Source organism: Pipistrellus kuhlii, unplaced genomic scaffold (genome assembly GCF_014108245.1).
Source record: "Pipistrellus kuhlii isolate mPipKuh1 unplaced genomic scaffold, mPipKuh1.p scaffold_m20_p_12, whole genome shotgun sequence".
NCBI lineage: Eukaryota > Metazoa > Chordata > Mammalia > Chiroptera > Vespertilionidae > Pipistrellus > Pipistrellus kuhlii.
Genome location: NW_023425427.1, coordinates 17,450,700 through 17,474,113, shown reverse-complemented (window position 1 = coordinate 17,474,113; position 23,414 = coordinate 17,450,700). Strand labels below are relative to the sequence as shown.

General features: G+C 54.9%; 2 protein-coding genes and 1 long non-coding RNA gene across 8 annotated transcripts in view; 2 read left to right on the top strand and 1 right to left on the bottom strand.

Moving 5' to 3' along the window:
- RUSC2 (RUN and SH3 domain containing 2) overlaps positions 1-15,507 on the top strand; it is a 54,634-nt gene extending 39,127 nt beyond the window's left edge. For 4 of the 6 annotated variants that reach the window (XM_045580012.1, XM_036433423.2, XM_036433424.2 and 1 more), the window contains 11 exons: positions 1,264-3,366; positions 8,486-9,127; positions 9,574-9,759; positions 9,928-10,068; positions 11,400-11,476; positions 11,668-11,842; positions 11,973-12,078; positions 13,064-13,110; positions 13,671-14,505; positions 14,585-14,722; positions 14,802-15,507. In XM_045580012.1, coding sequence (XP_045435968.1) covers positions 1,332-3,366; positions 8,486-9,127; positions 9,574-9,759; positions 9,928-10,068; positions 11,400-11,476; positions 11,668-11,842; positions 11,973-12,078; positions 13,064-13,110; positions 13,671-14,505; positions 14,585-14,722; positions 14,802-15,003 — 4,584 coding nt within the window. In that variant the 5' untranslated portion in view covers positions 1,264-1,331 and the 3' untranslated portion in view covers positions 15,004-15,507. The remainder of the gene's footprint in view (positions 1-1,263; positions 3,367-8,485; positions 9,128-9,573; positions 9,760-9,927; positions 10,069-11,399; positions 11,477-11,667; positions 11,843-11,972; positions 12,079-13,063; positions 13,111-13,670; positions 14,506-14,584; positions 14,723-14,801) is intronic. The other 2 variants (XM_045580015.1, XM_045580014.1) reach the window with 2 other exon arrangements.
- On the top strand, positions 3,373-4,752 carry LOC118716354. The gene is made up of 2 exons (XR_004987130.1): positions 3,373-4,132; positions 4,351-4,752. It is a non-coding gene; the product is annotated as an uncharacterized LOC118716354 (long non-coding RNA).
- FAM166B (family with sequence similarity 166 member B) lies at positions 15,444-17,750 on the bottom strand. Its single transcript, XM_036433437.2, has 6 exons — positions 17,598-17,750; positions 17,020-17,243; positions 16,714-16,931; positions 16,324-16,375; positions 16,052-16,249; positions 15,444-15,669 (listed from the first exon to the last, which is right to left on the bottom strand). The coding sequence occupies exons 1-6, from the start codon at positions 17,651-17,653 to the stop codon at positions 15,581-15,583; spliced, it is 837 nt and encodes a 278-aa protein (XP_036289330.1). The 5' UTR covers positions 17,654-17,750; the 3' UTR covers positions 15,444-15,580.
- Positions 17,751-23,414: the final 5,664 nt, after the last annotated feature.

Below are 23,414 nucleotides of genomic sequence, written 5' to 3'. Positions count from 1 at the left end.
TCAGAAGATCTATATCCTGCGCTAGACAAATATTAAGAGTGTATTATTGCCTCTTATATTTGACCAGGCCTATGTGATGTTGTGCTAGAGTGATAGAGAGGAGATAAAAATAGACCCCACCTCCATTGAGAAGGAAGAAGTTGGCATCAGCCATACTTGCAGTCACTCTAATGCCCACGTTGGCCTCTGCATTCAAGAAGCGTCAATACAGTATTAGAGGGAGAGAGTGAGGCTCTTAGCCCAAGCCATCAGAGAGCGGCAGGTATTCTGTGGTTTAGAAGAGGAGAAAAGGCCGAAACCGGTTTGGCTCAGTGGATAGAGCGTCAGCCTGCAGACTGAAAGGTCCCGGGTTCGATTCCAGGCAAGGGCATGTACTTTGGTTGCGGACACATCCCCGGTGGGGGGTGTGCAGGAGGCAACTGATCGGTGTTTCTCTGTCATCGATGTTTCTAGCTCTCTATCCCTCTCCCTTCCTTCCTTTCTGTAAAAATTCAATATTTTTTTTTTTAAGAGGAGAAAAGGAGTCTACAATGACATAGGAGTCAAATGACAGAGTATACCTAAAAATACTTTACTTGCAAAATTTTAACTTATTGCTATTAGGACATGATTTAGAATTTGTGATTTTTCTCCCATCTGTAAACTTCCATGCCATGCAGGGGTCCTCAAACTTTTTAAAGTGGGGGCCAGATCACGGTCCCTCAGAGAGCTGGAGGGCCAGACTATATGAACTACTAATTCCTACTGTAACACCTCGGCTGCGCTCACTGCCCAAAAAACCTGGCGGGCCGGATCAGACTCCTCTGCGGGCCGCATGTGGCCCGCGGGCCGCAGTTTGAAAACCCCTGCAGTACTTAGCACCCTATCAGTCATCCTAGTGGCGTTTTCATAGTTACTTCACTAGTCATGCTTTTTATTTTCACTGAGGATTAGTCATTGTTTACAGCTAAGAATAGGGTCCTTGATAAGAAGAAAATGCTGTCTCTGAGATCCCCAGATCTCCGCATGTGGCATCAAAGGGGGCCTGGCTCACAGCGGACACGTGGCAAATTAAAGCGAAGGGGGACTCGGGGGCTGGGCCTGTGTGATGCAGCGGGTGTGGTATACCCCTTGTCCCACTGGGCCGTGTGATCAAGCTCCGTCTGGACTCTGAGTCTCTTCTCCCGTCGGGCTTTTCTCCAGCTGGAAATCACATGCGGAAGGGCCTGCCTCAGACTTCCAGGGAAGTGACACTAGCTTCCCTTTCTCTCCCTCTCTCTCCAGGTGCCAGGCTCTCCTGATGAAATGCGTTCTGCCCCATCGGGCTCCGGGGGCAGTGTCCGGCGCTGTTGATGCCCTTGTTCGAACTTTCCAGAATGGATAGTCCCCCAAAGCTTACCGGAGAGACCCTCATCGTCCACCACATCCCCCTGGTACACTGCCAAGTCCCAGACAGGCAGTGCTGCGGGGGGGCCAGCGGCGGGAGCGGGAGCACCAGACCCAACCCCTTCTGCCCACCTGAGCTGGGCATCGCCCAGGCGGAACCAGACCTGGGACCAGCGGACTCCCTGCTGTACAGCAGCCTGCACGCTGCTCCGGGGGGGCCCGCGCGGCCCGCGGACAGCAGCGCCAAGGGCAGGGGTCGGGATGGAAGAGGCCCCGGGGCCCCTAAACGGCACAACCCCTTCCTGCTGCAGGGGGGCTTGGCTGAGCCGGGACTTGGCGACTTGTACGATGACAGCATCGGTGACGGCGCCACCCAGCAGTCCTTCCACCTGCACGGAGCCGGCCAGCCCACCTTCCGTCTGTCCTCTTTCCAGCTGCCACCGCCTGGCCCCACACCCGGCAGGCCGTGGGGGGCAGCACAGGGCCGGGCCGGCGTGGTGGAGGGGCAGGAGCAGGAGCAGGAGCCGGTGACGGCCCTGGGTCCCCAGCAGCGCGGCAGTGGCCACGGCTGCGGGCCGGAGCCGGACGCAGAGACCATGGAGCTGGACGAGTGCGGGGCGCCCGGCGGCAGCGGCAGCGGCAGCGGAGGGGCAGCCAGCGACACCTCCGGCTTCTCCTTTGAGCAGGAGTGGAAGCTCAGCTCAGACGAGTCCCCGAGGAACCCGGGGTGCTCGGGCTCCGGGCCCCAGCACTGCCGCTGCAGCAGCACGTCCAGCCAGTCCGAGGCGGCCGACCAGTCCATGGGCTACGTGAGCGACTCCTCCTGCAGCAGCTCGGACGGCGTGCTGGTCACCTTCAGCACCCTCTACAGCAAGGCGCTCGGCCACCCCCACGCCAACCTCAACTCCGCCCCGCAGTCCTGCAGCGACTCCTCCTTCTGCAGCCACTCGGACCCCGGCGCCTTCTACCTGGACCTGCAGCCCTCCCCGGCCGAGTCTAAGATGTCCTACGAGTCCCACCACCCTGACAGCGGGGACAGGGAGGGGAGCTGCGGCTGTCCTCACGCCTCATCCCCGGAGCTCGACGCCAACTGCAACTCCTACCGCCCGCACTCTGAGCCCTGCCCCGCCGTGGCCGACCTCACGGCCTGCTTCCAGAGCCAGGCCCGCCTGGTGGTGGCCACGCAGAATTACTACAAGCTCGTCACCTGCGACCTGTCCTCCCAGTCGTCCCCGAGCCCCGCCGGCTCCTCCATCACCAGCTGCTCGGAGGAACACGCCAAGATAAGCCCCGGGCCCAGCTCTGCCCCGGACCCCGGCCCGAACCAGCCCTCCGAGTATTATCTGTTCCGGAGGCCAGACGCCCAGCCAGAGGAGCCGGCGAGGCCCATGGAAGCCGAAGCCCCCGCGGGCCCCGCGGTGATGGAGGGGCAGGTGTACACCAACACTTCCCCCCCAAACCTGGGCCCCGGGCGCCAGCGCTCCCGGAGCTACGACCGCAGCCTGGAGCGCAGCCCGCCCGCCCGCCCGGGCTCGCTGGAGCGCATGCTGAGCTGCCCGGTGCGCCTGAGCGAGGGCCCCGCGGCCCTGGCCGGGCCCGGCTCCCCTCCGAAGCGGGTCACCTCCTTCGCGGAGCTCGCCAAAGGCCGGAAGAAAGCCGCGGGCTCTGGGTCGCCCCCGCTCCGGGCGAGCGTCGGGGACTCCTCCCAGGACTTCTCGCCCATTCAGGAAGCCCAGCAAGACCGGGCGGGCTCGCTGGACGAGGGGACTCACTGTAGCCACAGTCTACCGCCCATGCCCACGGGGCCGGGCATGGACTCAGTTGGCTCAGAGCCCTGGTCCGCCCAGGTCTACCAGGGCCCCCAGGCCAGTGAGATGCCACCTGCCGTCCTCAGAGCTTCTGGGCAAGGCTCCATGATGCAGCTGCTGGATCCAGGCTCTGCCCCCCCAGGGAGCCCAGCCAACAGCCATGCCCAGAGGGATGCCAGAGCTAGAGCTGACGGTAAGGAAACGAAAGGCTGGAGATTACCAGGATAAGTGCATGGCGGCCGCCTCAGTGATAGGGCCCCGTCACCCACCCCATCCATATCACTAGCGACTCCTCAGCCTGGACCAAGCATCTCTCCAGTCCAGGGGAGAAGGAGGTTAGAGGATAAAAAATGCACTGAAGAGATAAAACCGACAGAACTCGGAGGGTGATTGGGAAAGGAAGCGCTCAGAAGATTGTGATTCTAAGCCTGGATAACTGGAAAGATGATAATGTGATTAGGGGCTGCCAACAGAATTAGATTTATTGGGAAAGGGATGAGGCGAGAGTTAGTCTGGGACACAGAGGACTTTGCGGTGCTTAAGGGTGATGTCTAAAAGCCCAGGATGTGTCCGACAGGCAGACCACACTGGGTGCCCGTGAAGCACATGCTCTGATCGGACATTGCAGCTGCTCTTCAAAGAGCCTGAGGCTGACCCTTGGCCTTTAGGTCTCCTAGTCCGGCTACTTCCTGTTTATCTTGTAATATTTAAGTAGTGATTTTATAAAGACTCTTTGTTAAGTGGGTGCTGGTGATAGAGATGAGAGAGACAATTTCTGTCCTCAAGGAATTCCAACCAAGGATGGAAACAGGAAAGTAAAATGCAGAGATGGCGGTTTACAGAACATCCCAATCAGAATGAAATGCTAGAGAAAGGACTGCTAACACAGTTTACATTCAAGCACAGTCTGGAAAGACAAGCAGGAATTAGCTTTGTGCAGATCTGTAAGCATATCCTAGGTCCGTGGTTGGCAAACTGCAGCTCGAGAGCCACATGCGGCTCTTTGGCCCCTTGAGTGTGGCTCTCCCACAAAATACCACGGCCTGGGTGGGTCTATTTTGAAGAAGTGGCGTTAGAAGAATAAGTTTTAAAAATTTGGCTCTCAAAAGCAATTTCAATCGTTGTTCTGTTGATATTTGGCTCTGTTGACTAATGAGTTTGCCGACCACTGTTCTAGGTCATAGAATAGTCTGTACAGAACCACAGAGGCACAGAATAACTTGGTGCTTTCTAGAAACTACAAATAATTGAGGAGAGCCTTAGTGGAATGTGATGGATTTCAACCAGCAAAGTGGCTTGTTTGTTTGTAACAGCTTAGCCTGTTTCAGTTTGCCTCTTAGAAAGTTCACTGGTTGATTGGGTAAAAGGTAGATTGGAAAGGAGCCCTGGAGGTCAGGAGATCACCATGATGGGAGAGTTGTTGGGATAAAAGTGGTAGTTGAAGCTGTGAGTGGACGAGAGCATCCAGGAAGAATGTGTGAAGCTATAAAGGGAACAAGGATAGCTTAAATCTGGGGATACCATGATTGAAGGGTGAGCAGAGCAACCCTCAAAGGAAACAGAAAAGAATTAGGCAGGAGCCGAAACCGGTTTGGCTCAGTGGATAGAGCGTCGGTCTGTGGACTGAAAGGTCCCAGGTTCGATTCCAGTCAAGGGCATGTACATTGCCTGCAAGCACATCCCCAGGTCAATGTTTCTCTCTCATCGATGTTTCTAGCTCTCTATCTCTCTCCCTTCCTCTCTGTGTAAAATCAATAAAATATATTATATAAAAAAAAAAAGAATTAGACAGGAAAATATAAGGAAAACCAGGAGAGAGCAAAGTCACAGAACCAGAGGAGGAGAAAGTTTCAAAAAGAGTTAGGTTCAACCAAATGAGTTCTGAAGAGAAATCACTAAGAGTAAGGCTGATAATCCTAAAAGCAATATTCCAGGAGCAAGCCAGAGGATGGAAGCCAGATCTCTGCGGGTCTGGAAGGAAAGGGGGATTTTCTGTGCTGCAGCCTTAGCTTGGGTGTCTTGGCTTATCAAAGGAAAGGGGTTAAAAAACCATAAATAGTATTATTGCTACCATTTGGAGACACAGTCCAGCAAAGATTTCACACCTGAACATACACAAAGGAGCTGCCCTTGGGAGAGGAGACCGAAGGGGAGGGAAGATGCAGGTCAGAAATAGAGGGATTAGCCATTCCCTTCTTAGACTGCAGTGTCTGGTGGGCGTATGTAGGCCCAGGGGATCCTGTGGCTGGCATTCTGAGGGCGAGAATACTGGTAATCCTGGTCAGAGATGGGAGGAGAGGCATTGGAAGTGTTTTCCATCAGGTGACTTTTTGTATCAAGATGGTGTGCTGTTCCATGAGTCTCCAGTGACCTACCACAGGGCTCTTCTCTTGATTCTGTAAAAATAATTAATAATAATAATAATAATAATAATAATAAAATGAGTGACAATTCAATGAATTCATAAATGACTAAAGAAGCCGAGATCTCTTTGAGATCCTGAGCAGCAAAATCGAGATTCAGAAGGATCTTACCAAACCTGGAAAGAACGGGTAAGGCAGGGACCCGCGGGAAGTTTGATGAGTGAGCTGTACCTGAGTTATCTGGGGTATTTCAGTGGTTGCAAACTCAGAATGAATCGGCAGTTTTGGAGGATTTTCAGAAGTTAGGACGACTGGGTGTATCCATAGAATGCAGAGGGAAGCTGCTAGCCCCCGACTCCGAACCAGTCAGTGCTGCCCTGGGAGTTCCCGGCCCTCCCTCCGGTTTAAGGAGCGATTGAGACTATGGGGCTGTGTCCCCTAGAAGAGCAGACTTGGGTGGACATGGTCTGTCTCTGTCTCCAATTTTCTTAAGGGTGGTCACATAGCAAAGTGAGAAAACTCACTTTGGGCAGAACTGAGACCCTCTCCTCACAATAATCCCCCCCTGCCCGCCCTTCCCTCATCATGTTCCTCTGCCTCACACTCCATCCTGGGAACTTAGCAGGGAGGATGCTTAAAGAGTAGGATTAGATGGTCCAATTAAAACATTCTTTACATAGGAGGTGTAATGTAGGGGGGCGTTGAGAGGACCCAATCTGATAGCCAGGGTCAGCTCAGCCTTGGAATTTGATATGAAATAAGTGGAAAGGAAGGAGACATTCCCAGCAGGAAAGGCAGCTGCTTAAAGACAGGCTCTCGGTGGGAGGAGTGTGTGGGTGAGGGTGGCAGGTGTGGGAGTCTGAGCGGAAGAAGCCTAATCTGTGGCCAGTGTGGGCACCTACCTGGCTGAGGAGGTTCCACTTTATTCTGTGGGCAGTTGTGGCCACGGGGGGTGAGATGAAATTGGTACTCTAGGAAGCAAGCTGCTAAGAAGATTTTGGATGCAGTGAGGCCAGCCTTAACCGAAGGTTCAGCGGGGATCCCCTCATTTAACGTATCTTTATTCATTACCTACCGTGTACCAGGCTGTGTTCTAGGCACTGGGGGGACAGCAATGAACAGCTTTTTAAAACCTGCTTTGCTGGGGCCCTTACTAGAAGTAAAAGACAATAAACAAGATCCTTTCTGGTGGTGAAAAAAAAAAAAAAAATGCTGGGAAGAAAATGGCACCAGGGTAATGAGAGGGACTGTCCAGGGGGGCTGCGGTGGTGAAGGTCTCAGTGAGGAGGTGCTGTGTGAGCTGATGCGTGAGCGATGAGAAAATCCCAGGCAGAAAGAAGAGCAGGTGCAGACGGCTCGGAGATGTTCGTAAGTTTGGCACGTTCAGGACCGAGAGGCAGTGTGCTGAGCACAACGAGCAGGGGAGAAGGACAGCGGTTGCTCTCTAACTGGCCGGGGATGACAGGAGAGCATCATTAGAAAGTGTCCCTGGGAGTGGCTCTGGAACGCCTCCCTATTGGGGTTGTGGCCACCACCCCCTGAAGACTCCCCGAAGTAATCTGATGGGGAAGGAGGAGGGACAGGAAAGCCCAGCCCTTTACCATCCCATGGGCAGTGCGATGTGGTAAAGAGACTCTCCGCCACCTCCCAGTTGTGTGAACTTGGGCAAATGACCTCATCGCTGAGTTTCCAGTACCCTGATCTGTCAAGTCGGGATGTAATCTCTGCCTCACGGAGTTATTGAGCCACAGAGCTGTGCCAGTGAGCCACACCCAGGGGGTTAGGCCGTGTGGCTGCCTGTAGCGCCACCTGGTGTTCGTTCAGATGTTTGCAGCACGCAGTGTTTCATCAGAGGCGCCACCCATGCACAGAGACAGAGTGACGCGAGTTTTGGGTTTGATTCTGAGCCCCGTGTTCTGAGGGGCAGGGACCTGAAGGTTGGCTGGCAGGGCAGGAGAGGACCACTCTGGGAACATATGAGGGAGCAGAGATGGACTCTGAGGCTCCAGTGCCTGGATCATGTAGGAGCGAGGTGAGGAGAAGTACAGGAGGCTGATTCTGGCTGCGAGTAAAGAAATGTGTTATTATGGCCGGATGTGCCCAAGAATGAGATGTGCCTAGTTGGATGGAGATAGGGGGTGCTGAGTGAAAATTTGAGGTAAATAACATCTTGACCCTGGAAATCTGTGGCTCTGGCTCCAAGTCTCTGGGCCTTAGAAACAAAGGAAACAGTAGTTCTGACAGAGATGGAAGTCATCGGGAGAACGGTGATGGATGACGTGATCTAAAATAGCCGATTTGCCGAAACCGGTTTGGCTCAGAGGTAGAGCGTCGGTCTGTGGACTGAAAGGTCCCGGGTTCGATTCTGGTCAAGGGCATGTACATTGGTTGCGGGCACATCCCCGGTGGGGGGTGTGCAGGAGGCAGCTGGTCGATGTTTCTCTCTCATCGATATTTCTAGCTCTCTATCTCTCTCCCTTCCTCTCTGTAAAAAAATCAATAAAATATATTTAAAATAGCCGATTTTAAATGAAAGCAAAACCCTAAAGCAGAGTGGTGGAGGGATCATAGGAAGGTGGGTTCGGTAGTTTGAGTGTCCGAACTTGAATAATACAGGGGAGAATGTGTGAAGTGAGATATAAGAATTGAGCTTCCAGATATACCCATCTTTGAAGTCAAGAAAATGAAGAGTGAATGAACTGGCAAGAATACAAGACAGTCCCATTTCATATCCAATAGGAAAAGCTTGACAAAAGAAGTGGGGAGCTGTGTCACAGTCCACAACCTTAGATTACCCCGACCCCACTCGGTTCCCACAACCCGATCTTACCCGTCCCTTCCCCCTCCCCCCTTCCCCAGGGAGCGGCATCGCCCGCCTGCTTCCGTGCCTCCTCTCCCGTGGCCTCAGTGTCTGTCCCTCTGACTCCTTCTCCGTCCGTGTCGCCACAGGGGGTGGTGCTGAGAGCCGACCAGTCCTCCGCTACAGCAAGGAGCAGAGGCCGACCACGCTGCCCATCCAGCCCTTCGTCTTCCAGCACCACTTCCCCAAGCAGCTGGCCAAGGCCCGGGCCTTCCACAGCCTTTCCCAGCTCTACAGCCTGTCGGGCTGCAGCCGTGCCCAGCAGCCCGCCCCCCTGGCCGTGCCCGCGGCTCAGGCCCCTGCCTCCAAGCCTCCAGGGGAGCCGCAGGCCTCCGCCAGCAGAGGGGCCCGGAGAGCCGGGCCTGAGCCGGAAACCTCCCGCCCGTCACCCCTGGGCAGCTACTCGCCGATCCGGGGCGCCGCCGGCCCCTTCGGGCTCAGCACCGAAGACTCGTCCGCCTCCGTGTCCTGCTCCCCGCCCCCCGAGCAGGCCGCAGCCCGGGAGAGCTCGCCGCCTCCGCCGTGGAGCCTCTCCCGTCCCGCCGTGCAGCCCGCCGCCTCCCAGCAGCCCCAGGAGGAGGATCAGAAGATACTGACCAGCTTGGCTGAGTACCGGCTCCATGGGGCAGGAAGCCTGCCGCCTCTGGGCTCCTGGAGATCCGGCCTCGGCCGAGCGGAGGGCCTGGCCCGGGGCGGCGGGGAAGGCTGCATGGCCGCCAGGCCCAGTAACGGTACGAGCGTCACGGCCCGCCCCCGCACACGCTGACACCACCGCCCTCTCTGAATAGCCTCTCGTAGCCCAGCCTGGGAGCTGAGGTTCAGACGCTTGCATCCCGCCCTGACGTGTTTGGCTCAGTGGATAGAGCGTTCGCCTGCCTGCGGACCCAAGGGTCCCAGGTTCGATTCCGGTCAAGGGCACGTACCTTGGCTGTGGCTACATCCCCAGTAAGGGGTTGAGCAGGAGGCAGCTGATGGATGTTTCTCTCTCGTGGATATTTCTGACTCGATCCCTCTCCCTTCTTCTCTGTAAATATATATATAATCTCCTTCCCCAACATCTGTGGATAGCATATGCACTCCTAACCCTCATGGTATACAGGGGCCCACTGGGTGGGTATGAAACACTGTCTCCTGCTAATTCTTTCCTGTCTCTTCTGCTACTCCGTTCTGCTTTCAGCCAACCACCTGTCCCCTCAAGCGCTCAAGTGGCGGGAATACAGGAGGAAGAACCCGCTAGGGCCACCCGGCTTGTCAGGGAGCCTAGACCGAAGGCCACAGGAAGCGCGGCTGGCCCGAAGGAACCCCATCTTTGAATTCCCCGGCTCCCTCAGTGCCGCTGGCCACCTGAACTGCCGGCTGCACGGTGTGTGGGCAGGTCCCCGGATACCGGGGCAGGCCCTCCCGCAGCTGGGAGGGGCTGGAGAAGGGGTCAGTCTTGGAGGGTATAAGGCACAGAGCTGAGCTGCAGCTCTGGGAAAGAGAGTTCTTGGGACTGATTTTTCTCCTTTTTTTTCTTTTTTTTTCTTTCCAGGTCAAATGGGGAAGCCGTTACCACTGACCTGCCCTGACTTCCAAGATCCCTTTTCCTTGACGGAGAAGCCTCCAGCTGAGTTCTGTCTGTCCCCAGACGGCAACTCAGAAGCCATTTCCATTGACCTGCTTCAGAAAAAAGGTGGAGATCACCCCAGCTCAGGCCAGGAATGCTGTTGTCACTACCTGTGTGTGCCTGTTGCCCTGCTGCCTGGCCCTCCCTCCCTTAGAATTCCAGGGGCCAGGAAGGAATTAGCACAGGCATCGGGGCCAGAAGTCTGTGTACCATGTGCCCTGAGTGTGTACGCGTGAGAAAGGGTCACTGATCAGATGCTTTGGACTCAGGCTCCAGTCTCTTCTCTCCGGGAGCTTGGTGAGGGAGCCTGCGTATCATAAATAAGCGTCCATGTGCTCTGATGGGGGGGATTCCGTTACCACAGGGCCTACAGGCCAGCGTAAACGTGATGGTAACATCTAGTAAGATATGGACCCACAAGGAATCAAGCTATTTAGCAAATAAGAGATCATAAGAGAGAGCACTTTTCGCGAGATGATGGAGAGGGAAAAAAAATGAGGGGCTGAAGGGGAAGGAGCCCATTAAAGGGGAGGAAGAGGAAGCTGAAGTCCCTTTCAGAGACAGAGAGGGAGATCTGGAGCCTAGGGGAGGGAAGAGCTTGGGCAAGAAGGGGAGCAGCCACCTTCCTCCAAAACATGGAAGAGGGTGAGGGGGCAGCAGGGGGAGGAGAAACAACACGTTATGTCTTTGGGGTGGAGAGGAAAGCTGAAGGAACTCATGACCAGTGGCCGCTGCTCTCTGTGTGAGTAGAACCCGGGGCTGAGAAGGGAGGTGAGGAGTTGGCATGCCCTTGCTGGTCACCGGTGTGAGTGGCCCTGCACTTTATCAGCAGCCAGCAGCCTGGCGTCTCAGAGTGGAGAAGACAGACAGATTGACCAGGATTGGAGTAAGACGGCAAGGAAGTTAGGACTTTGAGAGTCTCAATAATGTAATCAAAGTGGGTCCCAGCCGAAACCGGTTTGGCTCAGTGGATAGAGCGTCGGCCTGCGGACTCAAGGATCCCAGATTCGATTCCGGTCAAGGGCATGTACCTTGGTTGTGGGCACACCCCTAGTAGGGGGTGTGCAGGAGGCAGCTGGTTGATGTCTCTCTCTCATCGATGTTTCTAACTCTCTCTCTCTCTCTCCCTTCCTCTCTGTAAAAATTCAATAAAATATATTTATTTAAAAAAAAAAAAAAAGTGGGTCCCAGCTGGGGCGTGAACACAGGAGGGGCTTGGGAACTGGGGGAAATAGGAAGTGGCCTGGGCCTGGTGCCTTGATGAGGCCCGTGTGCAGGGGCAGAGAGAGAGTGTGTGTGGAAGCCCCTCCCCCTCCCATGGAGGAGGGTTCAGTCCCGGCTGAGCCGCTCGGGGGGGCCTTTCCGGGAGCCGTTACACCAGTCTCTCTCTCTCGCAGGGCTGGTGAAGGCTGTGAACACCGCCGTGGACCTCATCGTGGCCCATTTCGGCACAAGCCGGGATCCTGGGGTGAAGGTAGGCCAGAAGCCGTGGAGAGCTGAGCCCTGCCCACTGACCCTCGCCTTCTCCTGCTCTCCTGCACCGAGGACCCGGAGTTGGTTCTTAGGAACGGGGATGGCAAAGGGGCACCCTGAGGGCTAGGAAGGCCGGAGAGGACCAGGGCCGGACGTGCAGTGAGCCCCTGTGCTTCCCCGCTGCCCCCACAGGCGAAGCTGGGGAACAGCTCCGTCAGCCCCAACGTGGGCCACCTGGTCCTGAAGTACCTGTGCCCCGCGGTCCGGGCCGTGCTGGAGGACGGGCTCAAGGCCTTCGTGCTGGACGTCATCATCGGGCAGCGCAGGAACACGCCCTGGAGCGTGGCCGAGGCTTCCACGCAGCTAGGTAGGCGCCGCGTGCGCGACGGACACACACACACACACACACACACACACACACACACACACACCGGGGGGACGTTAGGGTCCCAGAGACTGGGCGGGTGTGACCCGCGGCTCCGGCTTCCTCCTCCCAGGCCCCTCCACCAAGGTCCTGCACGGCCTCTACAACAAGGTCAGCCAGTTCCCCGAGCTCACCAGCCACACCATGCGCTTCGACGCCTTCATCCTCGGCCTGCTCAAGTGAGTGTGGGGGAGCAGCGAGACTGCCGCCGCCAGCCCTCCCCCGGGTCCCCACGGCGCCTCTGAGGAGGCAGCTCCCTGCCTCAGACAGACAGACAGACAGACAGACGGGGTGTGTGTGTGTGTGTGTGTGTGTGTGCTCTGTGGGATCTGAGCACAGGCTCACTCCTCCCCGCCTGGCTACAGCCTCGCAGGCTCACTCCTCCCCGCCTGGCTACAGCCTCGTAGTAGATCCGAGCTTTCCCGCCACACCCACCGTCCTCCCACACAGACACCACCATGGTCTTCTGCTTTTTTTTTTTTTTTTTAATATATTTTATTGATTTATTACAGAGAGGAGGAGAGAGAGATAGTCAGAAACATCGATGAGAGAGAGACATCTATCAGCTGCCTCTTGCACACCCCCTACTGGGGATGTGCCCACAACCAAGGTACATGCCCTTGACCGGAATCGAACCTGGGACCTTTCAGTCTGCAGGCTGATGCTCTCTCCACTGAGCCAAACCGGTATCGGCATGGTCTTCTGCTTTTACGCACCCACGGTGCGGTGTGGCTTCTCTGGAAATTAATCTGGTTCCGTTTCTCTGGATATCGTAAACCCCGCTCCTCCCAGTGCCAGCAGCGCTTCCAAATCCTGCTGGACCCTCAGGCCACCTGGGGACCCGTGTCACAGTGTTCTTCTCTCTCAAGCACGACCCCAGGTCACCCCCTTCGGCTCTGCACTCTCGCTCGGGAGCTGCCCCGGCTTCCTGGGTCTTGTGCACCGTGGCTCCGTTCTGGGAGGAACCGCATGCTCGCCCCCTCCCTACCCCTCCGCTGGCTTGTCAGAGCTACATGCCGTAAAACGGGCCGCGGGGCCTCCCCGCCTAGAAGGGCGGCATCCGCCGCAGCCTGCCCTGCGTCCGGCCCCGTGTCTGTCTCCTCCGCGCCTTACGATCCGGCCGTGCCCCGGGAGACTCACCTCTCTTCGCCTGTCTCCCCACAGCATCCGGTCCCTGGAGTTCTGGTTTAATCACCTCTATAACCACGAAGGTAAGGCCCAGAGCCCCGCCCTGTCCTGCAAACTCATCCCGGGCCAGGTCTCCCAGGCCAAGAGGGAGGCACGGCTGTCTTTGCAGATGCCGGAGGTGGAGGGGGGGCCTGGGAAGCCCGAGCTTCTCCCGGAGGCCCGCCCCAGAGCCGGCGGGCAGCGGGACACGGGGCGGCTGACCCCGCGGCCGCCGCTTACGGCCGTGGGGCCAGGGCCCCGCGCCACCTCGGGAACCGCCTGCCTGGTGGTGCCTCCAAGCTAAGGTGACCAGAGGTCCCGCTTTTGGCGGGACAGTCCCGATTTTTAACAATTTGTCTCGCGTCCCCCGGCGTTTTAAAAAAGTTCCTATTTTTGGAAAGAATCTTTTGGACTTTAAAAAAAAACAAAACAAAAAAAAAACGCTGCGGAACGCGGGACAAATTGTTAAAAATCGGGACGTCTGGTCACCTTACTCTAAACAGCACACCACAGCCCGGGCAGCACGGTGCCGTGGCTCTGCCCAGGCTGCCTTCCAAAGGCCCCCCGTGTGGCTCAGTCTCTCCCCCCCCCCCCCACCCCCTAGACATCATCCAGACCCACTACCAGCCGTGGGGCTTCCTGAGCGCGGCGCACACCGTGTGCCCCGGCCTCCTGGAGGAGCTGCTGCTGCTGCTGCAGCCGCTGGCGCTGCTGCCCTTCAGCCTGGACCTGCTGTTCCAGCACCGGCTGCTGCAGAGCGGGCAGCGGCAGCGGCAGCACAAGGAGCTGCTGCGCGTGTCGCAGGACCTGCTGCTGTCCGCCCACTCCACGCTGCAGCTGGCCCGCGCCCGGAGCCAGGAGGGCCCCGGGGACCTGGACGGCGCGGCCCGTGGGAGGCGGGTGAAAGGCGTGGGCGCCCCAGAAGGGGGAGAGGAGGAGGAGGAGGAGGAGGAGGAGGAGGAGACGGGAGAGGCGGCCGCGGCGGCGGCTGGGGGCTCGGAGCGCGGCAGGGCCCGGAGCGGGCAGGCCGGCTGGTGGTACCAGCTCATGCAGAGCTCCCAGGTCTACATCGACGGCTCCGCGGAAGGTTCCCGGTTCCCCCGCGGCGGCAGCAACAGCTGCAGCGGCGCTGGCGGCAGTGAGAAAAAGAAAGGGGCAGGAGGTGGGGGGCCGCCCCCCCGAGAGGGAGTGGTGGAGGGAGCCGAGGCCTGCCCTGCCCCCGAGGAGACGCTGGGCCGGGACCAGGGCTGGCCCTTCTGGATGGGGAGCCCCCCTGACTCCGTGCTGGCGGAGCTGAGGCACAGCCGGGAGAGAGAGGGGTCCACGGCGCCCCCCGCAGACAGCGAGGAGGGAGCCTCCGGGCCGCCAGCCGGGGGCATCAAGTGGGGGCACCTCTTTGGGTCCCGAAAGGCCCAGCGAGAGACCCGGCCCGCGAACAGGTGAGGGGCCGCCCACAGGGGGAGCTGGGAGCCCGGTCTAAGCCGGGGCTCAGTCCAAGCCCTGACCGCTAACCCCTAGGCTGCCCTCGGACTGGCTGAGCCTGGACAGGTCCGTGTTCCAGCTCGTGGCGCAGACGGTGGGTGCCCGCCGGGAAGCAGAGCCCAAGGAGAGCCTGCAGGAGCCGCCCGCTGCGGCCCCGCCCGCCAAGCCTCCGTGGTGAGCCTGGGGGCTGAGGGACTGGGGACGGGGTTCGGTTCGGGTGGGGTTTCTCTGACTCCGTCTGTGGTTCCCCCAGCGAGGTGAAAGCCCTGTGCCACCACCTGGCCACCGGCCCCGGACAGCTGAGCTTCCACAAGGGCGATGTCCTCCGGGTGCTGGGGCCCGCCGGCGGGGACTGGCTGCGCTGCCGCCGCGGCCCCGACACCGGCCTGGTGCCTCTGGCCTACGTGACCTTGACCCCAACTCCAAGTCCAACTCCTGGAAACAGCCAACACTGAGGTCCTGTGCATGCTGGTGGCCTCAGGGACCTCTTAACCATCGGACTCGGAGCCTGAGAGTCCCTCCCGGGCCCTCCGGCTTGGCTGCAGAGAGCAGACTGAGAGCTGGGGCCAGTATTAATCCCTGTGCTCAGTATTAATCCCCCCGCCCCCACCCCCCAGCTGTCCCATGACCATGTCCAGAGCACCCAGGAAAGGAGGGAAGGGGCGCAGCCCCGGGCTGCCCGGGTTTCCCCGGCCCCTCTGGGCCAGCCCTTCCCTGGGTACAGACACGCACGCCCCTGTGGATGGGGGTGACCAGGAGGCCCCTCCGCAGGGCCCCGCAGGCCAGGCGGTGAGGATGCTGGGAGACGGTGCAGGGGCCAGATCCCGAAGCTCCCGGATGTAAATTAGACGGCGGCCAGCGCCTGGCGGTCAGAGGAGGGAGGAGCGGCCCAGGCTTCTGTTTATGTATTTATTTATTTATTTATTACGCCTATTAATAAAAAAGGTGCTTGGCCTCCAGCCCAACCTCTCTTTCTTCCAAAAGCGTGGCTGGGGTACACGAACAGGGAGCAAGAACGTGAAGCCCAGGGGCCTACGCCACGAGCTGCTTCTGGAAGGTGCTGAGACCCAGGGCATCGTGGGTGAGATGCCCATACGTGCGGCCAAACTGGAACTTGTATCCTGTGTGGTCAAGAGAGCCTGTCACATGTAGGCAGTGGCGTGGAGAAGTCATGTGTGTCTCAGCCAGTTGCCTGGACCCTCCAAGCTGTCCTCCAAAATCTGGGCCTAATTCTTCACTATGAGCTCCCTCAGTTTTATGTGTTTTTTTCTGCCCGATGATAAAGCTGAACTACACGACCTGAGGTCCCCCATATCTATTCTTCCCAACCACCAAAACCACCTCCACCATCTCTCTCTTTCTCTCTCTCTCTCTGTCTCTGTCTCTCTCTCTCTTCCCCCCCCTCTCTCCCTCTCTCTCCCTCTCTCTCTCTCTCTGCCCCCCCTTCTCTCTCTCTCTCTCTCTCTCTCACACACACACACACACACACACACACACCCTCACCTGGCACATAGCCCCCATAGTTCGGTAAGAGACCCAGGTTCTGAGGGTAGATCCTTGAAAGTTGGGGGAGAGGTTCGAGCCCCTTCTGGGATTTGCCCTCTGAGCACATCCGTCCGAACTCCTGCAGGGCCTGGCTGCTGAGCACAGGGAAGCCGGAGCCGAAGAGGAAGCGGGCGCGGGGCACGTAGCCCGTGAAACCTGGGGAGCGGGAGTGCTGGCTCAGGACCTCCCGGGGCCTCCCCACACCTTCAGGCATGGCCACGTCCCCTCACCTGACATGAAGAACTTGTGAGGGTCTCCGTCGTCCATCGAATAGGGGGAAGCCTGTGAGGGAAGTGGACAGAAGAAAACGGCGCTCTCACACGTGGCCCCCGCGCTCTGGCACAGGCTCCCAGGGAGTGGAGCAGGCCGGCAGGCCCATGTCCCCAGGCTACACAGAGGGACAGCTTTCCCCTCCCACCACACTGCACACACAGGCACATGCACACACACAGGCACACACTGCACACACAGGCACACACACACACAGGCACACACACACAGGCACACACTGCACACACAGGCACACACACAGGCACACACTGCACACACAGGCACACACACAGGCACACACTGCACACACAGGCACACACACACACACCCCGCAGCCTCCTCAGCCTCACCTGTCCTGCCTCCTGCCCCAGCTCTGCCCCCTGCGCCCCCAGCTCTGGCTCCGGCTTTGGCTCTGGTTCTCGGTCTTCCTCCACATCTCCCGCCTTGGCCTGCTGGGACAGGTCCGGACTCCCTCGTTCCCCGCGCCTCTGAGTCCGCTCGTTCAGAGCCTCCGCCCAGACCCGGGTGCAGTTCTTGGCGAAGATGAACTGAGCCTTGGGGATAAAACCTGGGAGGGCAGGGGGCAAAGAATGGCTCTGTTAGTGTTTGGGACACACAGTCAGGGACGGGGCACCTGTCTGTATCTGTGTACGTACCTGTGTAGCCAGGGATCATGCTGGAACCGAGCCTTTTGTGCCCCCACCTGTCAGGCGGGCTCCCACGGGGAACCTCGGGAGACCGCGGAGGCCGAATGGGAGGCAGCAGTGTGCGATGGGCCGGCGGCCAGGCTATGCCAGGAGCTCCCCGGAGTAGCTGACCCGTCATCTGCCCGTAGGTCTGGCCCATGCCGAACCGAAGCCGTGGGCAGTGTCCAGTGTACCTGCAGCACAGGACTCACCCACTCGTCTCTCAACTCCCCTGCCCGCCCTCCCCACAGACAGAAGCAGAGAGCTCTGAAGCCCTGCTCTTTTCTGGACTCGGCTGGTTGCATATTTGGAGCAGGCATTTCCCTCTGCTGCCTCCCTGTTACCATGGAAAAGACAACACAGCTCTGTGGCAGCCCCAGCTCCCGTTCCTTGCTCTTCCTTTCCTATCCACCATCGCCTCCCAGCCCGGGCCTCCTGCCCAGGTGTGACCACTTGGCCGCCGAGGCCCAGGTGCACGTAGGATTCCCATAGCCCTAACCCCCTATTCCCAGAAGCCCGCGGGGCTGTGCTCTGGGTGGAAGTCTTACCCGGGGATATAATGAGGATTCTGAGAATTCAGCCAGGGCAGGAAGGTGCTGGCCATAGCCGTGGGAACACAGGCAGTCTCTGTTCCCTTTGAGCAGAGGCTCTATCTAGGCCGTTTACCCTGTGTCCAGGGCTGTGGGGCGGGGCCATGGGCAGGGGGCGGGGCGAAGGGAGGGGAGAGGGGAGGGGGCGCCAGTGTGGTGATAGCCTGGGCCAAAGCCCTCAGAACCTGAGAGCAGAGGCTCACGGTGCCCAGAGCCAGTGCAGTCCTGCCACCCGCGGCAGGGAGGCGTGGCAGTGCAGCCTCCTCACTCCGGACCCAAGGAAGGCCTGAGGCGGGAGAGCGAAAACTGTTAGGTCTCCAGCTTTATCTCAAAAGAGGACCCTTCCTTCTCAAACCCTCGTCTGAGCACCTGCCTGAGGAGACGTGGATTCTGCTCGTTGTGAGTCTTGACTGAAGGTGACGGATGGAGTTCACTGGCAAAGAGGGTCTCTGAGGAGAACCGAGGGGAGGGGACAGGAGGAAAAAGGAAACCGGAGACCTCCAGGCAGAGTGACCCCGTTAACTTTCACTAGTATAACTTGGCATTTATTGAATACCTACTATTATCTGGATCAGCATTCATTCATCATACATGCCTGCCACACTCTGCTAGCCACACTGCATGGTGGCAGAATGTGTACTATACTATGTAGGAATCAGAAAAGCTAAGCTTCCCGTGGCTTTGGGAAAATCACTTACTCTCTCTAAACCCTACTATCATTTATAAAAGGCAGATACTATAGTCACCCTGCCACTGTCGTGAGGCTCAAATTAATGTATGCAAATGTTTTGTAAAAATTAAGACCATGAAGCCAGATTGGGGGGGGGGGGGCTCAAGGCACCAAGAGGGGGATAGGGGAAAGAGCATGAACAGAAGGCCAGGCAATCCTGGGCTCCTAGTATTAATAGCTTGTGCCTTTGAGCTGACCTTACCTTCTCTGAGCAGGTGACTTGACTTCTTCTGAACCTGGATTCTCTAAACTCTAACGTGAAGGTTAATATAACCTAACCTACCAAGTGCTGTTCAGGATAAAGTCGGATAGTGTGTGAAAAAGAACTTGGCACATGGCTCCTAGAATTTAATTCCCTTCCCTATTGGCTGGTGCTGTGTCTAAGCTTCTAATGCATATGGGAAACCAATGAGTGATTAGTACATTCAGTGGGTACCGGGTTTTGTTTTTTACTGTGGGAGCTCGAGGGAAAGAGATGTGAGGGTAATGTTGAGATTTAAGATTAGGGGGCAAATTATATGTTAAGAAAAGAATTCAGATTGTAAGAGAAGTACAGACCAGGAAGAAGAGATCTCAGAGGGAGTGGAGATTAGAACTCAGCTCTGAGCCAGGCCGGTGTGCTAAATGGTTGAACATCGACCTATGATCCAAGAGGTCACCAGTTCAATTCCTGGTCAAGGCACATGCCCGGGTTGTGGGCTCAATCCCCAGTAGAGGGCATGCAAGAGGCAGCCAATCAATGATTCTCTCTCATCATGGATATTTCTACCTCTCTGACCCTCTCCCTTCCTCTCTGAAATCAATTTAAAAAATTAAAATAAAAAGAACTGGGCTCTGGGGCCCAGGCAAAGCCAGGCCAGGCTACTTCTACAGGAGCCTCTGTTCTTCTCCTTGACCCCAGACTGTGACAGCCTGGTCTGACTAAGCACAGGTCACTGACCTCAGGAACTGGACAAGAGAGCTGGGTCCCAAGGAACACGTGTCACGTGTCCCACTGTCCTGTCCAGGGCAGCCTCAGCCTTGGTATGTGTTGTTTGGAGCTGGAGCGGTAGGGAACTTGACACACAGTTAAGGAAATACAGCAGCGATTTTCAAACTTTTTCACTTGGGCAGTGTCCAGTGTACCTGTGGCACAGGACTCACCCACTCGTCTGGCACCTAAACTAATTACTAACACAACTCAAATGACCTTCACCTGATGAATAAACAAGCATGGTATATTCAGACCGAAACATCAGCCATAAAAAAAGAAAGTATTTTTCAAACAATGGTTGTTGGTGCCAGTTCAACGCCAACAGGAATGCCCAGTTTGGGGTGTGGTGAAAAAGGAAACTTTTTTTCCAGTGCCAACGGCTCAACTGTGATACCGCACAGCTGTAAGAACTTCAATAGTGTGACAGCTCAACGAGGAAACAGCACAGGCGGCCCTGGAGCAGGGCGGCCCTGGGGTGCGGCCACTCTCTGACTCTGCTCCGCTCTGCTCTGGCAGGATGCCGCTGGGGTCTCGGCCCCAACGGGGAAATACAGTCTTCAGTCTTCGGTGGCAAGAGAAAGTGAGCCACAGAGCCGAAACCGGTTTGGCTCAGCGGTAGAGTGTCGGCCTGCGGACTGAAGGGTCCCAGGTTCGATTCCGGTCAAGGGCATGTACATTGGTTGCGGGCACATCCCCGGTAGGGGGTGTGCAAGAGGCAGCTGGTCGATGTTTCTCTCTCATCGATGTTTCTAGCTCTCTATCCCTCTCTCCTCCTCTCTGTAAAAAAAAATACATATATATATATATATATATATATATATATATATATATATATATAAAATAAAAATAAAAAAGAAAGAAAAAAAGAAAGTGAGCCACAGAGGAGCTGACAGAGAGAAGTCCTCACCCCTGATCCCTGATTGGTTCATCTTCTGCAAATGAGGGCTCCAAATCCTCAACAGAAGTTTGGTCCAAAGCACTGTCCTGATTAGTCATAATGGAGCCACTCTGATTGGTCAGTAAAGATGCTGATGGGGGATGAACTTCAATGGGGTGGGGTAAGCCTCAGTCCTATGGATTGAAATACGACCCTAGGATCTCTAGAAGGCTGGCTCCGGTGGCAGGAACGCTGTGTAGGCAGCTACTTCCGGGTGGGAGGCAGTTTGAAGTGCACTTTGGGAGAGAGACTCTGTTTAGAAATGGCTGCTAGGCTCTGCGTTAAAATTTGAGCAGTTAACCCTGGCCAGCATTGCTCAGTGGTTAGAGCACTGACTGTGCACTGAAGTGTCTTTGGTTCGATTCCCAGTCAAGGGCATGTGCCTGGGTTGCGGGTCTGACCCCTGTTTTTCCCCTCCCCTGCCCCCCATTGGGGCCTATCCAGGAGACAACTAATCGATGTGTCTCTGTCACATCAATGTTTCTCTCTCCTCTTTCTCTCCCCCTTCCCCCTCTCTTCACTCTCTAAAACTCAATGGAAAACTATCTTTACTCCTCAGCTGAGGATTTTAAAAATTGAGCACTGTTAGCCACCAACTCTTCCTTTAAAAAAAAAATTAGGTATTATATATAGTTATTTTTAATTCTTTATTGTTGAAAGTATTACATATGTCTCCTTTCTCCCATTGACCTCTCCCAGCCCGCTCCCTGCCCCCAGCACAGGCCCTCAACCCCCTTACTGTCTGTGTCCATTGGTTATTCTTACGTCCATCATTCAAGTCCTTTGGTTGATCTCTTACCCTCCACCAACCTTCCTTAATAGGTATCTTCTTCCCCACGGTCCACATACTGGTTCCTGCTATAACATGAATGAACCTTGAAAACATGTTTAAGTAAAAGAAACAAGATACAAGGTATCTATATTGTATGAGTCTATATATGAAATGTCCAAAAAGAGGCATATATATATATATATATATATATATATATATATATATATATTATAGTCAGAAAGTGAAATAATGATTGTTTAGAGCTGGGGGTAAGGGAATTAGCACATCAAGTTTCTCCTTGGGATGGCAAACATTTTCTTTAACTGATGTGGTAATAGTCGCACAACTCTATGAATAGAAACCATTCAACTGTACATTTTAAATGGGTGGATTATATGGTATGTGAATTATATCTCAGTATAAAGCTGATAAAAAAATAAAATTGTAAAATACCCCCCCCCCGCCCCAGAACAACCAAAATCTAATGTTAAAAGAAAAAGAAGGAAAGAGAGTGGGAGAAAAATCAAACTGTGTTTATTCTATAAATGCAAAGTCAGTTTAACATTAAAAAATTAATGTAAAGTATCTCTGCTTAGAAATCTTCTCTCCCTTTCTACCACCATCTCTACAGACAGTCTAGTTGGGCTTGGCCCTATGACTTTCTTTGGCCACTGGAATGTTGACAGACATGGTGTGATCTAAATACATGAAAAGCAGTTGCTAAACTGTGTTTATCTTCTTGCCCTGCTTCTGTCACCATGAGAAGAACATGCCCAAGCTGTCCCACTGGTTCTGGGAGAAGTGAGAAACAGATGGAGCACAATCCATTTAGAATGCTGACCCCAGCCAATCTGCGGGTTTATGAGAAGAAGTGATTGCAGTTTGATGCCACTGACTTTTGCTAGGGTTACTTACATGGCACTTAAAAACAAGCAAACAGCTAATCGGTATAAGTAGCTACAAAAAAAACCTACAGTAAACATGAAACTTAGTAGTGAAAGGTTAAAAGCATTCTTTTCAAGATCGGGAACAAGATACAAGGGTCTGCTGCACTACTCCACGCCACATTACCTTGCTGCTCTTAAGCAAGGGAATAGAAATTAAAGGTACAAATATCAGGAAGGAAGGAAGAAAACTATAGAAGATTTTGGATTTGATTCTGAGTGAGATGACAGAAGGTTTAAAACAGAGAGACAAAGTGATCTGACCAGCACATCAAAAGGAATATTTGGCAGCTGTGTAGAGAATAGACTGTAGGGTATAAGCAGGACGACCAGAGAGGAGACTACTGCAACAGTCCAGGCAAGAAACCGGTGGACTAGGCTGGCTTAGAAGCAATGGAAACATGAGAAGCAGTTGGGTTGTAGATAGATTTCAAATGTACCGCACATACAATTTGCTGATGGGCTAGATTTGGGATAAAGAGAAAGCAGGATAACTGAATTGTCTTGTCTGAGCACTAACACATTGGATTTATTGAGATGGGGAAGCTTTAAAGAAAAGCTGGGAAGAGGAGCAAGATTCAAGAGTTCTATTTTGTACTCATCGATTTTGAAAAGCCAACGAGATAACCAACTGGAGAGGATGGATAAGCAATTGAATGTAGGACTCTAGAGTTCAGAGCACAGATGGGGTGGAGAGAGAAAAAGTGATAGTCACTGGAATATAAATAGTATTTAGTGCCTTGGGAAGATCTATCATGTATGTGTGTAGAGAGAGAGAAGAGGTCCAATGATGGAGCTGTGGATACACCACTGTTTAGAGACCAGGAAGATGAAGAAAGAGACCTAAGAAGCCAATAAAACTAAATGAAGAAAGTAATTCAAGATATGATAATGGTGTTATGGTTACAGAGAAAATGATCTCAGCAGATAATGCTAATGAAGTGTCACAATGCCTGAAACTTATTTTCAAATGGTACAATAACAATTATACCTGAGCCCTGGCCAGTGTGGCTCAGTTGGTTGGAGTGTCGATCCTGAGGGAGGATGTACAGGAGGCAACTGATCGATTGATTGAAATCTCTCTCTCTCTCTCTCTAAAAATCAATAGAAGCATGTTCTCAGGTGAAGATTTTAAAAAATTATATGATATACCCTATCATGCCATTACCATACCACATGAGAAAGGAGAAAACAAACACAATAGAATATATCGGGTCTAGTAATAATTAATGTCGTTTTCCAACATTCGTTTAAAATCTTGCTTGGCGTTGACTTGTATTGACATAACCTTCAAACACGTGGTATCTACAGAACGTGTGAAGTGCAATTAACAAGTTTTGCTTGAAAAAATTTGTGTTTGGTTTGGTTTTTGTTGCAAAACTAGGGCTAAGAAGATGGCAGATGAAGAGCATATTCGGC